The following is a 15,302-nucleotide window of genomic DNA, read 5'->3' as shown; positions in this document are numbered from 1 at the left end:
CTCTCTCTCTCTCTCTCTCTCTCTCTCTCTCTCTCTCTCTCTCTCTCTCTCTCTCTCTCTCTCTCTCTCTCTCTCTCTCTCTCTCTCTCTCTCCATCCTTAACTTCCTTTTCCTCTCCTTTTCCTTTTTCCTTTTTCTTATCTTCTTTTCCTCTCTACTCCTTTCCTTCCTCTATTTCCTTCCCTAATCCAATTTTCTTCCCTAATCTAACATCCTTATTCCTGTCTTCCCCTTTTCTTCCTCCCTCTCTTCTCCTTCCTCCCTTTACATGTCAAACTGGATCCATGTCAGGTTGGGTACATGTCAGGCTGGGTACAAATCTTCCGTCACTGGAATGATGATGATGACCAAGCCAAAGGAGTATCTATATGTATACTCGGGTGCAGGTTGAGGCTAACGCCGTCTTAAAAGTAAGGGGGTCGGAAATGAGTCTGTCGTAGATTGGGCAGTAATATTTATACATTCCTCTCTCCAAGCTTACGTACCCTCCCCCAGCACACACACACACACACACACACACACACACACACACAATTCATCCACTGACTACTGATCACCGTACCCTGCCTCACGAAACACGGAAACCTCTCTCGAAGTGCCCCGAACCTTTATAGCGAGAAGAGTATCAAGCAGATGTTCGATGCTACATGCAATTCTAACAGATCCACCTATTTACGAGACATTTATAATAACGCCATGATACAAAGCAAGGTACAGGGAGTGAGACGGCCCAATTAGGTAACACTGATCATCTGGCGGGACTCTTTAAAGGGCAATATTCTTATTAAACATTTCGTCGCCCAAGCACATATATTTAACAAGGCTTTCGTAGGAGCTATGGGCCTTTCCAGGGGTAGTTTTATGACCCTGGTAGTAGGTTGATCCGTCTTCTATACTATGAACGTGAAAAAACACTGATTAGAATTCGACCCATCTCCTTTTCGGCCTTTGGAAATAGTTGATGTGAGGGGCGGCAGCGTCTGACAATACCCACAATGCCGACCAGTCTGTGTCTTACGTTGCGCGGCCAGCTGATCTTACCTTCCTCCGTTTTTAGTTTCCATCTCACGTGCCCCAGCTAGTTTGTTCTTCCTCCTCCGCCTTCTCCTCCTCCTCTTTCTCCTCCTCCTCTTTTTCTTCCTTCTATAAACACTCCGTACTTGGCTGTGGGCGAGCGCGGGCGTGTGCTGGGTCGGGCTGCTGCTGGTGGGGGCTGCCGACGGGGAGATCTCGGCCTCCCAACCCTGCAATCAGGCGAGTCAAACCATTAGTAACTGGCAGGCATAGGTTATGTGTACTTCCTGGGCAAAGAGGGGAAGGAGGGGGGGTTGGACATCATTTAAGGGGGGATTAGACTAGTATATGAAGGGGTGGGGGAGCTAGGACATCATTAGTAACTGGCTGTCATCGGTTGTCATGTACACTACCTGGGCAAAGAGGGGAAGGAAGTGGGTTTGGACATCATTTGAGGGTGTATTAGGTTACCAAATGAGGAGGGATGAAAGAGGGAGGGTACATTGAGGAGGGGTGAAGAGTGTATGCCCCCACTGACTGATTGATTGATGTCGTAGGAGTTCTAGGCATTTCCAGGGGTAGTTATATGACCCTTATGGTTGGTAGTTTGAGACCCTTCTTCCGTTCCATAAACCCCATCCCAATAAAAATAAAAAACATTAGAACCCGACTGATTTCCTATTCGGCCTCAATAGAACCCGACTGATTTCCTTTTCGGCCTCATAATAGAACCCGACTTATCTCCTTTTCGGCCTGCCTTTATAAACAGCTGATCAATGTGAGAGGTGGAAGCGTCTAACAGTACCAACCAATGACATGCGCTAGTTATTTAACCCGCAACGCTTCGAAAATTATAACGTCCATAAATACATTCTCATTTAGCTCTTGCCGATTAAACATGCAGTGAAACCTTGTCTGTATATCTTATCTCTCGCTTGAGTCATGGTATTATTTTCCTCTTGAATGTGGTTTCTTTATTAGTAGTATTAGTTGTTCCTACTACTTTTACTTTTTCGTGATGGTATTGTGTCGTGGTGGTAGTAGAAGTAGTAGTAGTAGTAGTAGGAGGAGGAGGAGGAGGAGGAGGAAGAGAGAGAGAGAGGAAGAGACGGAGGAAGATAAAGAAGTAGAGAAAGAGAAAGAAAAAGAGAAAGAGAAAGAAAAAGAAAAAGAGTTAGAGGAAGAGGAGTAGTAATGGTGGTGGTAGTAGTAGCAGTAGTAGTAATAGTAGCATCACCAGTAGTAAACCTTTTCGGAGCAAGGATATCCCCCGCCGGTAGTCAACATATATACACTCACCTTGATTTTCCTGACGTATCTCCTCTTGTAAGGGAGTGCGAGGCTACCTTCGGGAAAGAGGAGGCAGCTATTGGCGAAGTCCTCCCAGCCGAGCAGCAAGTACTCCCTGTGGGGCGACACGCATGGGTTTGTAAACGTAGGAACGGACGGCATGATTAGTTGAAAGTTTGAGAGATTCTGAATGATTTGTGTAACAGTAATTAGAGGAGTTTCAGTAAAGACGTAAGGTATGATTGTTAGTGCCCTCCTAACTTAGCTCATAGAAGTGTAAGTACAATCAATGCCCGCCTAACTTAGCTCATAGAAGTGTAAGTACAGTCAGTGCCCGCCTAACTAAGCTCGTAGAAGTAAGTACAGTCAGTGCCCTCCTAATTTAGCTCATAGAAGTGTAAGTACAGCAACAGACACAAGGATTAGCTGAAAGTCCGAGAGATTCTGAATTATTCGTGTAACAGCTCGAGGAGTTTCGGAAAAGACGAGTAAAGACTAAAGCATCTATTCTTAAACGTATCGGCGCCTCAGTTCGCCTGTTTGAAAAGCCTCTCGTAGAAGTTGTTATTAGGGTTTTCATGGCATGTTTTGTGGTCTTGGTGATCGTCTGACCCGACCTCTGGACCATAAACGGACAAACCATCCATGAAAACCCGGTTAATCTTCTCTGTGGCGTTTGGAAATGGTCATGGACTTTGGAAATAGTTAATGGGAACCTGATACGTTTAAATACATGGCCCTAATCAAATCACCCATGAAAACCCGGTTAATCTTCTCTATGGCCTTTGGAAATAGTCGTAATGTGAGCCCGATACATTTAAAAGCATTTCCCTAATCAAACCATCAATGAAAACTTGGTTAATCTTCTCTATGGCCTTGGGAAAGTCGTAATGTGAGCCCGATACATTTAAAAGTATTTCCTTAAACCATCAATGAAAACTCGGTTAATCTTCTCTATGGCCTTGGGAAATAGTTTTAATGTGAGCCCGATACATTTAAAAGTATTTCCCTAAACAAACCATCAATGAAAACTCGGTTAATCTTCTCTATGGCCTTGGGAAATAGTTGTAATGTGAGCCCGATACATTTAAAAGTATTTCCTTAATCAAACCATCAATGAAAACTCGGTTAATCTTCTCTATGGCCTTGGGAAATAGTTGTAATGTGAGCCCGATACATTTAAAAGTATTTCCCTAAACAAACCATCAATGAAAACTCGGTTAATCTTCTCTATGGCCTTGGGAAAGTCGTAATGTGAGCCCGAAACATTTAAAAGTACTTCCCTAATCGAATCACCCATGAAAACCCGGTTAATCTTCTCTATGGCCTTTGGAAATGGTCGTAATGTGAGCCCGATACGTTTAAAAGTATTTCCCTAAGCAAACCACCCATGAAAACCCGGTTAACCTTCTCTGTGGCCTTTGGAAATAGTTAATGGGAACCTGATACGCTTAAATACATGACCCTAATCCCCAAGAAAATGCAGCCAAACCCTTTCAATAGAGACGTAAGTTATGGTTGTCGGTCAGTGTTCTCCTAATCAGCGTTGCCAGATTATCGTATTCACCATTGTATTTATCATTTTTAAGCCTCAAACTCTCGTACTTACACAAATAACGATAGAAAATTAAAGTTAGCGTTAAAGCCGTTATTTATTGATGCTCTTTTTTTTCCTTTTTGCCATAGTTATCGGTCTGAAACTACGAAACTACAATGCGATGAGTACGATAATTTGGCAACGCTGCTCCTAATGGAACTCACTGTGCCTTGGCGAGCGCTGGGCACACACAGGATCGGTTGGTCCAGAGGTGAGCGTCGCGGCCCGCTACCACCCCGACGCGGCCCGTCCTCACCACCTCCTTCACCGTCACCGTCGTCAGCGTCAGCTCGCCAAACGTGTCCACGGCTTTTACTGTTCCCCGCAGCGCTTACCGGAAAGAAAAAGATGATGTTATAACGTAATATGGCTTCTTTAAAACATTTTACCCATGTTCTCAAATATTTCGGGGCTTGCACACTCACATTGTGTTAGTAGTATATCCACGGGTAGTGTTATGACCCCAGTGATAGTTTGACAAGGCTTCTGCACTATCAGCGTGAAGAAACACTCATGAGGGGTCAATTTCGGGTGGAAGAGAGGGGTCAATTTTGGGTGGAGAGAGGTCAGTTACGGGTGGAAGAGAGGGGTCAATTTTGGGTGGAGAGAGGTCAGTTACGGGTGGAAGAGAGGGGTCAATTTTGGGTGGAGAGAGGTCCGTTACGGGTGGAAGAGAGGGTTCAATTTCGGGTGGAGAGAGGTCAGTTACGGGTGGAAGAGAGGGGTCAATTTCGGGTGGAAGAGAGGGGTCAATTTCGGATGGAGAGAGGTCAGTTACGGGTGGAAGAGAGGGGTCAGTTACGGATGGAGAGAGGTCAATTTCGGGTGGAAGAGAGGGGTCAATTTCGGGTGGAGAGAGGTCAGTTACGGGTGGAAGAGAGGGGTCAATTTCGGGTGGAAGAGAGGGGTCAATTTCGGGTGGAAGAGAGGGGTCAATATCGGGTGGAGAGAGGTCAGTTACGGGTGGAAGAGAGGGTTCAATTTCGGGTGGAAGAGAGGGTCAATTTCGGGTGGAGAGAGGGGTCAGTTACGGGTGGAAGAGAGAGGTCAGTTACGGGTGGAAGAGAGGGGTCAATTTCGGGTGGAAGAGAGGGGTCAATTTCGGGTGGAAGAGAGGGGTCAATTTCGGGTGGAAGAGAGGGGTCAATATCGGGTGGAGAGAGGTCAGTTACGGGTGGAAGAGAGGGGTCAATTTCGGGTGGAGAGAGGTCAGTTACGGGTGGAAGAGAGGGGTCAATTTCGGGTGGAAGAGAGGGGTCAATTTCGGGTGGAGTGAGGTGATTTACGGGTGGAAGAGAGGTTCAATTTCGGGTGGAGAGAGGTCAGTGGAAGAGAGGGGTCAATATCGGGTGGAGGAGAGGGGTCTATTTCGGGTGGAGAGAGGTCAGTTACGGGTGAAAGAGAGGGGTCAATTTCGGGTGGAGAGAGGTCAATTTCGGGTGGAAGAGAGGGGTCAATTTCGGGTGGAGAGAGGTCAGTTACGGATGGAGAGAGGTCAATTTCGGGTGGAAGAGAGGGGTCAATTTCGGGTGGAGAGAGGTCAGTTACGGATGGAGAGAGGTCAATTTCGGGTGGAAGAGAGGGGTCAATTTCGGGTGGAAGAGAGGGGTCAATTTCGGGTGGAGAGAGGTCAGTTACGGGTGGAAGAGAGGGGTCAATTTCGGGTGGAAGAGAGGGGTCAATTTCGGGTGGAAGAGAGGGGTCAATTTCGAGTGGAAGAGAGGGGTCAATATCGGGTGGAGAGAGGTCAGTTACGGGTGGAAGAGAGAGGTCAATTTCGGGTGGAGAGAGGTCAGTTACGGGTGGAAGAGAGGGGTCAATTTCGGGTGGAAGAGAGGGGTCAATATCGGGTGGAGAGAGGTCAGTTACGGGTGGAAGAGAGGGGTCAATTTCGGGTGGAGAGAGGTCAATTTTGGGTGGAAGAGGTCAATTTCAGATGGTGGTCTTTAGTGTTAGCTTCAAACAAAGCATCTCGTAGTGACAGCGATTGAGAGCGACTTACCATAGTGAAATCCAGCTCTCCTGTAGATCCTTCTGCGTAGTCCCCGCTGAGGCTGGCATTGACAAGGGACTGGCCAGGGAAGGAAGAGAGGAGAGAGGGGTGACGAGGGCTCTTAGAAAGTTAGTCTGATCATACGTGAAGAAAAGGAACCTAGACCATCAACCGTAATAGTAAGTGATACATAACTATACTAGAGTAACCTTCCTCCCTAAACGTAATACCAATTCAAAGGATAGTTGTCCATACTTAGTTAACTGGGAGCAATGTTTTAGCTCTGAGTCGTAGTGTAGGGCACCCCGTGGCTGGCTGACTCACCTTGGGCCTTCGGGGGCGGCGGCGTCACGTCTGAGGGTGGGCGGAAGGAGGCGGTCAGGGGTGTGTGCCCAAGCAATTAATCGTCGATCTATTCATCAAATGCGCTCGTTCATTATCATTTCTTTACACACACACACACACACACACACTCACCGGAGATGATGGCCTGCGGGGTGATGCACACGCCTCGGTCGTACCAGGGCAGGGCGTCGCAGGCGAGGGCGGGCGGCCACGGGATGTCAAACTTTGCAAGCAGCGGCTCGCAGCCCCGCCGGGCGTCCTCACACACGCTGCGGCAGGGGGGGATTGCGTCACTGGCGAAGCCCAGCGCGCAGATGGGGGCGTACATAGAGCACAGGAAGAACTCCAGCTGGTCCGAGCACTTGGTCCATCCCAGGAGCTGTGGAACACAGCTGTTAAAAGAGGGATGTTCGTTGATCTATTGTAAGGTCATGTCACTTTGATTATGTGGATTGGGACACGCCAGACACAGGTGGCGGCGACCCGCGTCACCACCCCCACGACACTCACTTTGAACTGTTCGATGGCTAACTGAGCGTTTTCCTGCGTCGAGTGGTGCAGGAGGTTCGGCAGGCGCGTGAGGTTGTAGGGCATGTGGCGGCACATGGGGATCTTGATCTCCTCACACTGAGGCCCAAACTGTGCCCGAGTGATGCCCAGGACGCTGCACACCACCACACCGGCCACGCACACCACGCGCGGCAGGACGAGGCGAGACGAAGCGAAGGGCATGGCTGAGGGTTTCCTGAGCACCATATTTTGCGCCGTCTCCTTACTGGAGGGAATGGAGGCACTGCTCGGGCCGTCCCACTGAGAGGGCAAGCAGGCGGGCAGTGGTGGTGCTTGGACACACACACACACACACACACACACACATACACACACAAGCCAGAATGTAATAATGCCCTATAGATTTTTTTCTTTTGTTCACTGATTATATAAAAGTTGAATATTCTTGATGTCCACCTAAATTTTCCATCAAAATCATCTCAATGCACTCGGCACAGGGGCACCAGCACACCACAAGCCTCTCTTCCGCACTGGAGGCTGCCCAGACGTCAGTCGTGGCCAGCCAGAACACTCTATTGGTAATTATGAACGTGAAGAGGCTTTTTGTGTTTGCTTGGCGGCAGACACTCCCCGCCCACGCTGCCTCATTGTGCTCAGTCTCGCCTGCACTGGTACCCGTCGCTCGCTTCCAGAATGCATCGTCCCGGCCAAGCCTTCAACCATGCACGCACCAAGCATATAACACCAGCTTGCCGACAGTTTTCAATGCACACCGTCACGGTTTTCTGAGTGTATTCGCTACTACGTTCTTGCGGGATTTGTTTGATCGTAATTTCTCCACAGGGCACCGCCGCTCCATGTCACAGCGATCCACCGACTCCACACCGCTGCCGATCACTCACTTCAGCCTTCAGACAACGTGTGTGACAACTGCCCGCCGCTGGCACTGTACTGCACACAACTCTACACCAAGGGAAGGAGTAACGCACGAGGAGGGCGACTCACACGAAACACTCATGACGACACACAATCACATGTAATACCTTAAGCCGTCCGTCTCTGCCTTCGTCAGTACGTGCACGTAATCTAGCAAAGTGTCAGTTGTGTGAGGGCCAAATACACACTGTTCTCACGCCCTCTGCACCTCGGGACATGTCTGAAGGTTAGGAGAGGGGGGAGGTCTAGGTGGAAGGGGTTGTTGGGATGTCCACAGTAGCTCAGACACCGGTCGTCGCGGGCGCTGCGGTTCGCTGGGGAGAACTCAAGGAGACTGGAGAGCTCATGCCGCCTTGATTATCAGCCACCGATTGCGGCATTCGGTGTGTGATGCCCTTCCCGACACCTGACCTGCCGCTCCACCGGTGAGGCATTGCAAGTTATTCTACGAAAGTCGTCTTATGGGGGAGAGAAACGCATATACATCCCATCTGCTACCGTCACAGCATAGGATTGGGAGCAGGACACACGCGTAGTGGATGGATATGACGCTCTGAGTAACCATTAAGACTGCAGTACATGGATTTTCGCCTCTGTAAATAACATTGTACGTCTGGCAGCAGCGGATATGCAGGTGTATTGTGTCGGGAAGAGAAAAAAAGGATAATGTTCTGTAAAGTTCTCATGCCGCGTTTCTCGCCCCCGATATTTGCCTGCGAGGGAGTCTTCAGTTTGGGCCAAAAAGTTACCCGTGAATGCTAGTGATGCAAAGGGTCACCCAACGCCTGTAACGTGTCTCCGAGGCCTCGCAGCACGGGGAGGGACGCGGTGCACAGGGCGGGTGATGCAATAAGGAAACTCATCTTAACATTTAGAATTATCGCGCGCATTGAACAACATTATTAAGGGAGCCGAGAGCTGGAGGGGTGGGAAAGGGGGAGGGAGGAGGAGGATGCTACCCCCGCCTACATCACCGAGTTGTTGTTTTTTGTATGTATATGAAATAGACATGATGGCAGAAATGCAGGGAAAAAATGACTACTGTTTTATTAATGAAGCACGACTTTAATGTGTATATGAGAACATTTATTAAAGTCGGTACTGTCAGACGCCTCCACCCCTCACATCAACTATTTCCAACGGCCAAAAGGAAGCTCAATCGGGTTCTAACGAGTGCTATTTTAGGTTCATGGGTCAGAGGAAGGGTCAAACTTCCACCAGGATCACAAAACTACCCCTGGAAATGCCCCCCACAACTACGAAAGCTTTGTCAAATATATGTGCTTAGTTGACGAAAGGTTTAATAGAATGGCTCTAAATTAGTGCTAAGAACATGTACATCTCACTCATGCCTCGATCAATACACCAATCAATCTGCAATGGTCCATATTATCTAAAGTTTCAACACCTTAGTATGTTTATTTTATTTAGCTCTCTTAAAAGTTGTAGAGATTCACGTAGATGGATTCATATCTCTGGCGGTAGTTATGCAATATTTCTATACACCATGAACAGGAAGAAACACGCATGAGAACCCGACTGATCTTTTCTGTGGCTTCAAATTTTGGGTCGTACTATAAGACATTTCGTCGCCCAAGAACACATATTTGACAAGACTTTCGTAGTAGTTGCAGGCATTTTCAGGAGTAGTTTCATGATCCTGGTGATAGTTTGACCCTTCTTATGTACCGTGAACCCGAAGAAACACTCATTAGAACCCGACTGACCCCCTCTTTGATCTTTAGAAATAGATGATGTACGTAAGAAGCAAGTGTCTTATAATACCAACCATGATCGTAACAAGAGCCCGAAGCGTTTGTGCATAGTATGAGTCCTGCGCAAGGTCATTGTAATTATTAGATTGCTGCGCCACGAACACAACGAGAAGAGGGAGGCTCTGACCGCATGTAGGCACGCATGAGGGCTCGGCGACGGCAGGCAAACACAGCACACCAAGGCGGAGACTGTTTGGCGAGGACCTTTCCGCCAGCCGGGCAGTCACGCGTGGTAATGATGTCATGGGGACGGTTGAGTGGAAACCAAGGGTCGGTTTTCTCAGACGCTTCCATCTCTCACATCAACTCTTTCCAAAGGCCATAAAGGATACCAATCGGATCCCCAAGAGTATTTTTTTAGGTTCATTGTGTACAAGAAGGGTCAGAGTACCATCAGGACCATTAAACTACCACTGGAAATGGCCCAATTAACGCCTACGAAAGCCCTGTTAAATATGTGAGCTTGAGCGTCGAAAGGTTTAAGAATACGGGTCCAGTCTGTTTCAGCCATGACTCCGTTGTTGCCTTATGACTTATAACAAACATGACTGCATTATTACTTACTCTGTAGCCATAAATCTTTTTCCTGGACAGAGCGTTGTACCTCGCTCATCTGGGGCTTGCAGGGTCGCTCGTAAGTCAAAGAGAGGGAAGCCACATTGAACCCCTTTCCCTGCAGAGGCTCCGGACTGTCTATCATTAAAACAAGTTAATCGACATAATAACAAACTCAACGCTAATGAATTTTCACATGTAGCAACAATGTTCATGTCTCTCGCACGGTGAGTATACATGCCTCTTGTAAATACAGGAGGGGATACATTTGGGAGCTTCAGGTCAGGGCATGTCCCGCCTAGCTCCCTCTGAAAACTGAGATTAAGGTGACCCCCATGTCGTCCTGCATACCCCTGCTGACCCTTCGCCCTCAGCACCCCTTCCCTGGGACGCGTATTCCCGCCCGTTCTGTGTCACATTTTTGCATGGCTCTCCTTCGCCCCGCCCTTCTCGTGGTCTGACAGCCAATCACACAGTAGATCCGCGTGTGGGATGCCAGGTTCCACTTCCCACAAAATTCGTCAAGTTTATCTGTGTTTTCCATGCATAAATAGGTCGAAGATACATAAGTGTGTACTATGTGGACACGTTTTTTTATTTATTATTCCTCATTTGATTTTCGTCGACTTTGATTTAATCCAGTCAGTGAAAAAACAAAACGGGCAGACTGGTGTGTTGACATCGTCATTGATGTGTGTGTGTGTGTGTGTGTGTGTGTGTGTGTGAGAGAGAGAGAGAGAGAGAGAGAGAGAGAGAGAGAGAGAGAGAGAGAGAGAGAGAGAGAGAGAAGCCAGTAAAGGACGCGGTAAACAAACACAATACATTACAGGAGCAAACACTTAGAGAAGCTGGCTGTAGGCCATTGAATACCACCATTGAAGGGAGGTGTCCTAAAGGTATCCTTAAGAAAGAAAAGATGCCAAGGTCCACCTGTCCAAAACACGTGCGCTTCAACCTTGATAACCTCCGCGCCCCCGAAGGGGAGGTGTACCGTGGCTACGACTACTTCAGATACGCCGCGCCGCTCGAAGCCACTCAGTCTCCCAACTTCACCTCGAGGCCTCACCACCAATCCGTTAGATCCGCCTCTAACTCGCTGCGAGGCGCACCTCGGCACCTCGGGAGGCCGACACAGCGGAGCAACGACTCCTTTCAGCAAAACAGTGCCCGGAATGCTGCACACAACTACACCAACAGCCGCCACTCACAGCACCGCCAGCACAACTCCAGCAGCCACGTCTCGCCCAGATACGAAACAAGGCATTTCTACGAGGGACAGACAAATCCAGGCACCAACTCCCGCAGCAGACGTCGTGTCAAGAGAGGCGCCAAGCCGAGTGGTGGCGATGTTCTGTGAGCACAGGGCGAGTACACAGATCAAACTCAAATGTTCAGCGACGTACAGTTGACGTACATTCCGGGTGCATTTCTCAATACCCGCTGAACAGTAACTGTCGTTGATTGATGATATCAATGACTGAGGAGTGTCAAGAAACATCACAAACACACTGAGGGAATGGCTCGCCATCTGACTAAAATCACCATGCAGAGGAACACCTCCCATGGAACGGTGGCACTTCTACGGAACAAATTGTTCAAGAGTGTCGCATCTATGGGGAGTGTTTCGATGCATGTGTGTGGTTACATTTCTTGTCTTTTATTTCAAATGAAAAAATAAAAAAATATTTTCTTACAAAGAACTTAGGCAGGGATAGTGGGGGTCGTGTTGTACCCCAAAACAAGAAACGTTATGTAAGGAGTTGTCTAAACGACCACCGATTTTAAAACTATATTTTCATGAAAGATATTAGAATGCTCTTGCCATTATGGTTCAGCTCCGAGTGATGACCTGACTTTTATTTTCTCTCTCATTCCCTGTGGAAAGATTATTGCTTCCAGGTCTGAGACGCGTGTCCAGAGCGTAACGGAGGTGAGATCGGGATGGAGGCACACATTCCGCGTACTTTATTCCTCATGGCAAGATTCCCTGGTTCAGTCATGCTTGTTCGCGTGCTATCAATGATTAAGGGAGCTCACAGAAGGTACCGGGGCCTTAGAACTTTTGCTAAAAATGGTCTTTACATTTTTGCCAAGAATTGTGCCAAATCTGTTCTCCGACTTGCCAATTACTCCTTTATCAATAAATCAAAATGTCAAAATTTTGCTAACAATAATGTTTCCATCTACCTGAAAATAGCTCCCACAAAACCAAAACTTCATATCTCTCTCTCTCTCTCTCTCTCTCTCTCTCTCTCACACACACACACACACACACACACACACACACACTCTAGTGTAGCCTATTTAGTATTATAGTTTATTAATTGTATTTCTAATTTGTATATTCTCAGCCTAACGGCTGCCATACTTTAATAAACCTATTATTATTATTATTATTATTATTATTATTATTATTATTATTATTATTATTATTATTATTATTATTATTATTATTATTATTATTATTATTATTATTATTATTATTATTATTATTATTATTATCAAGGGATTATGTCAATACACCAGTCTGGCCGCTGCTGCCACCTGGGATTTTTCAGTCACCGCCGAGTGACCTAAGACTACCCACAAGCTGTCCTGAAGACCACCCATCAACCCGGACTCTAGAGGAAACGGTCCAAGTGAATCAAGAACGAGCTCCGGGGGGCAGCATGAACCAAGAAAAGATGGCGCCACTTTAAAACACTTGCCTGCGCCATAACGGGCTGGGGCCGACCACCAACCAGGCCCTTCAAGAAAGCCTACCGGCCCCATAGACTTAATTAAAAAAAAATAAAAATAAAAAAAAAAACCTGCTGACCCCCCCCCCACCCCCACCCCACCCCGCCCCCACCCCAGCACTCCTTTCCGGGACACTCCGAAACCATAGCAAGGTCTTCAAAGTATGGGGCGAGGGGCGAGTGGCATTGAGACGCTCTTCATAGGTTCGTCAGTTAAGATGGAGGGTGGCGAGCGAGGCGAGCACTTTTAGGAGCTTTATTAGGAAGATATAGAAAACGTTTTTGGGGGTATAGCCCCCTAGTCCCCAAGAAATTACGGCCCTGTATTTGACAGGACTGTCGAAGTAATTTTTGCGATTTCTAGGGATAGTGACCCTTCTGTGACATGAACCAAAAAAACCCCATTTATTAGAGTCCGATTGATCTCCTTTTTGGCCTTAGGAAATAGTTGATGTGAGGAATGATCGAGGTGCACGGGTGAAAAATTAATCACACCTGTAGTACGGAGCTCTCCAACCCCACATAGCCCCCAAAACCCCACATAACCCCCCACAAAACACACACACGCACATTGTCATTATAATATTTTACTGAACACAGCAACTATAATGAACGTAAACAACGATTCTGAGCTAGATATCGCTGCTGAAACCCTTCCTGAAATCCATCATAACGCCGAACCCCACATAACCCCATCCAATCCCACAACCGCTCCCCAACCCCCCTCTAACCCGACGTAACCGCTCCCCAACCTCCCAGAACCCTACATTATCCCTCCCCAACTCCCCCACAACCCCACATAACTCCCTCTTAACCCCACATAACCGCTCTCCAACCCCCACAACCCCACCTATCTCTCCCTAACCCCCCACAACCCCACATAACCACCTTTTTACCCCTACAACCCCACATAACCCTCCCCAACCCCCACAACCCCACATAACCCTCCCCAACCCCCACAGCCCCACATGACCCTCCCCAACTCCCCACAGCCCCACAAAACCCTCCCCAACCCCACAACCTCACATAACCCTCCCCAACCCCCCATAACCCCACATAACCCTCTCCAACCCCACAACCTCACATAACCCTCCCCAACTCCCCACATAAAACTCCCCAACTCACCACAACCCCACATAACCCTCCCCAACCCCACAATCTCACATAACCCTCCCCAACTCCCCACAACCCCACATAACCCTCCCTAAATCCCCACAACCCCACATAAGCCTCGCAAACCCCGCAACCTCACATAACCTTCCTCAACCCCCCACAACCTCACATAACCCTCCCCAACCCCCCACAACCTCACATAGCCCTCCCCAACCCCCCACAGCCTCACATAACCCTCCCCAACCCCCCCAACCCCACATAACCCTCCCCAACTCCCCACAACCCCACATAACCCTCCCCAGCCCCACAAACTCACATAACCCACTCCAACTCCCCACAACTCCACATAACCCTCCCCAACCCCACAACCTCCCAAAACCCACCCCAACCCCACATAACCCTCCCCAACCACACAATCTCACATAACCCTCCCCAACTCCCCACAACCCCACATAACCCTCCCCAACCCCACAACTTCACATAACCCTCCCCAACTCCCCACAACCCCACATAACCCTCCCCAGCCCCACAACCTCACATAACCCTCCCCAACCCCACATAATCCTCATCAACCCCCCACAACCCCACATAATCCTCTCCAACCCCCCACAACCCCACATAACCCTCTCCAACACCCCACAACCCCATATAACCCTCCCCAACCCCACAACCTCACATAACCCTCCCTAACCCCCACCCCACTTAACCCTCCATAACCCCTTACAACCCCACATAATCCTCACCAACCCCTCCACAACCCCACATAACCCTCCTCAACCTCCCACAACCCCACATAATCCTCCCCAAACCCCACAGCCCCACATAACCCTCCCCAACCCCAACCCCACATAACCCTCACCAACCCCTCACAGCCCCAAATACCCCTCCCCAACCCCACAACCTCACATAACCCTCCCCAACCCCCCACAACCCCACATAATTCTCACCAGCCCCCCACAACCCTACATAACCCTCCCCCACCCCCCCACAACCCACATAATCATCACCAACCCCCCACAACCCCACATAACCCTCCTCAACCTCCCACAACCCCACATAATCCTCATCAACCCCCCACAACCCCACATAACCCTCCCCAGCCCCCCCAACCCCACATAATCCTCCCCAATCCCCACAACCACACATAATCCTCACCAACCCCTCCACAACCCCACAAAACCCTCCCCAACCCCCCACATAATCCTCACCAACCCCCACAACCCCACATAACCTCCCCAACCCCCACAACCCCCCAATCCCCACAACCCCAAATAATCCTCATCAACCCCACAACCCTCCCCAACTCCCCACAACCCCACATAACCCTCCCCAACCCCACAACCTCACATAACCCCCCCCAACCCCCACAACCCCACATAATCCTTATCAACCCCACAACCCCACATATCCCTCCCCACAACCCCACCTAACCCTCC

At 48.8% G+C, this 15,302-nt stretch overlaps 1 protein-coding gene and 1 long non-coding RNA gene across 2 annotated transcripts; one reads left to right on the top strand and one right to left on the bottom strand.

Annotated features, from left to right (window-relative positions):
* Positions 1-3: 3 nt before the first annotated feature.
* On the bottom strand, positions 4-8,493 carry LOC126996639 (secreted frizzled-related protein 3-like). Its single transcript, XM_050857327.1, has 7 exons — positions 6,750-8,493; positions 6,372-6,618; positions 6,219-6,248; positions 5,904-5,972; positions 4,066-4,231; positions 2,314-2,419; positions 4-1,244 (listed from the first exon to the last, which is right to left on the bottom strand). Exons 1-7 carry the CDS (start codon positions 6,993-6,995, stop codon positions 1,038-1,040), a joined length of 1,071 nt encoding a protein of 356 aa, XP_050713284.1. The 5' UTR covers positions 6,996-8,493; the 3' UTR covers positions 4-1,037.
* On the top strand, positions 4,244-5,153 carry LOC126996640 (uncharacterized). Its single transcript, XR_007751319.1, has 4 exons — positions 4,244-4,511; positions 4,557-4,625; positions 4,716-4,853; positions 4,948-5,153. It is a non-coding gene; the product is annotated as an uncharacterized LOC126996640 (long non-coding RNA).
* Positions 8,494-15,302: the final 6,809 nt, after the last annotated feature.

The sequence above is a fragment of the Eriocheir sinensis genome, chromosome 10 (assembly GCF_024679095.1).
Source record: "Eriocheir sinensis breed Jianghai 21 chromosome 10, ASM2467909v1, whole genome shotgun sequence".
In the NCBI taxonomy this organism is placed as follows: Eukaryota; Metazoa; Arthropoda; class Malacostraca; order Decapoda; family Varunidae; genus Eriocheir; species Eriocheir sinensis.
This window is presented reverse-complemented; position numbering and strand designations above follow the sequence as displayed.

Coding starts and splice junctions, on each gene's coding strand:
- LOC126996639 (XM_050857327.1), bottom strand. CDS start 6,995: ATGGTGCTCAGGAAACCCTCAGCCATGCCCTTCGCTTCGTCTCGCCTC. Junction 6,619..6,749: donor TAGCCATCGAACAGTTCAAA/GTGAGTGTCGTG, acceptor TGTGTTCCACAG/CTCCTGGGATGGACCAAGTG. Junction 5,973..6,218: donor GCCGCCCCCGAAGGCCCAAG/GTGAGTCAGCCA, acceptor TTCCCTGGCCAG/TCCCTTGTCAATGCCAGCCT.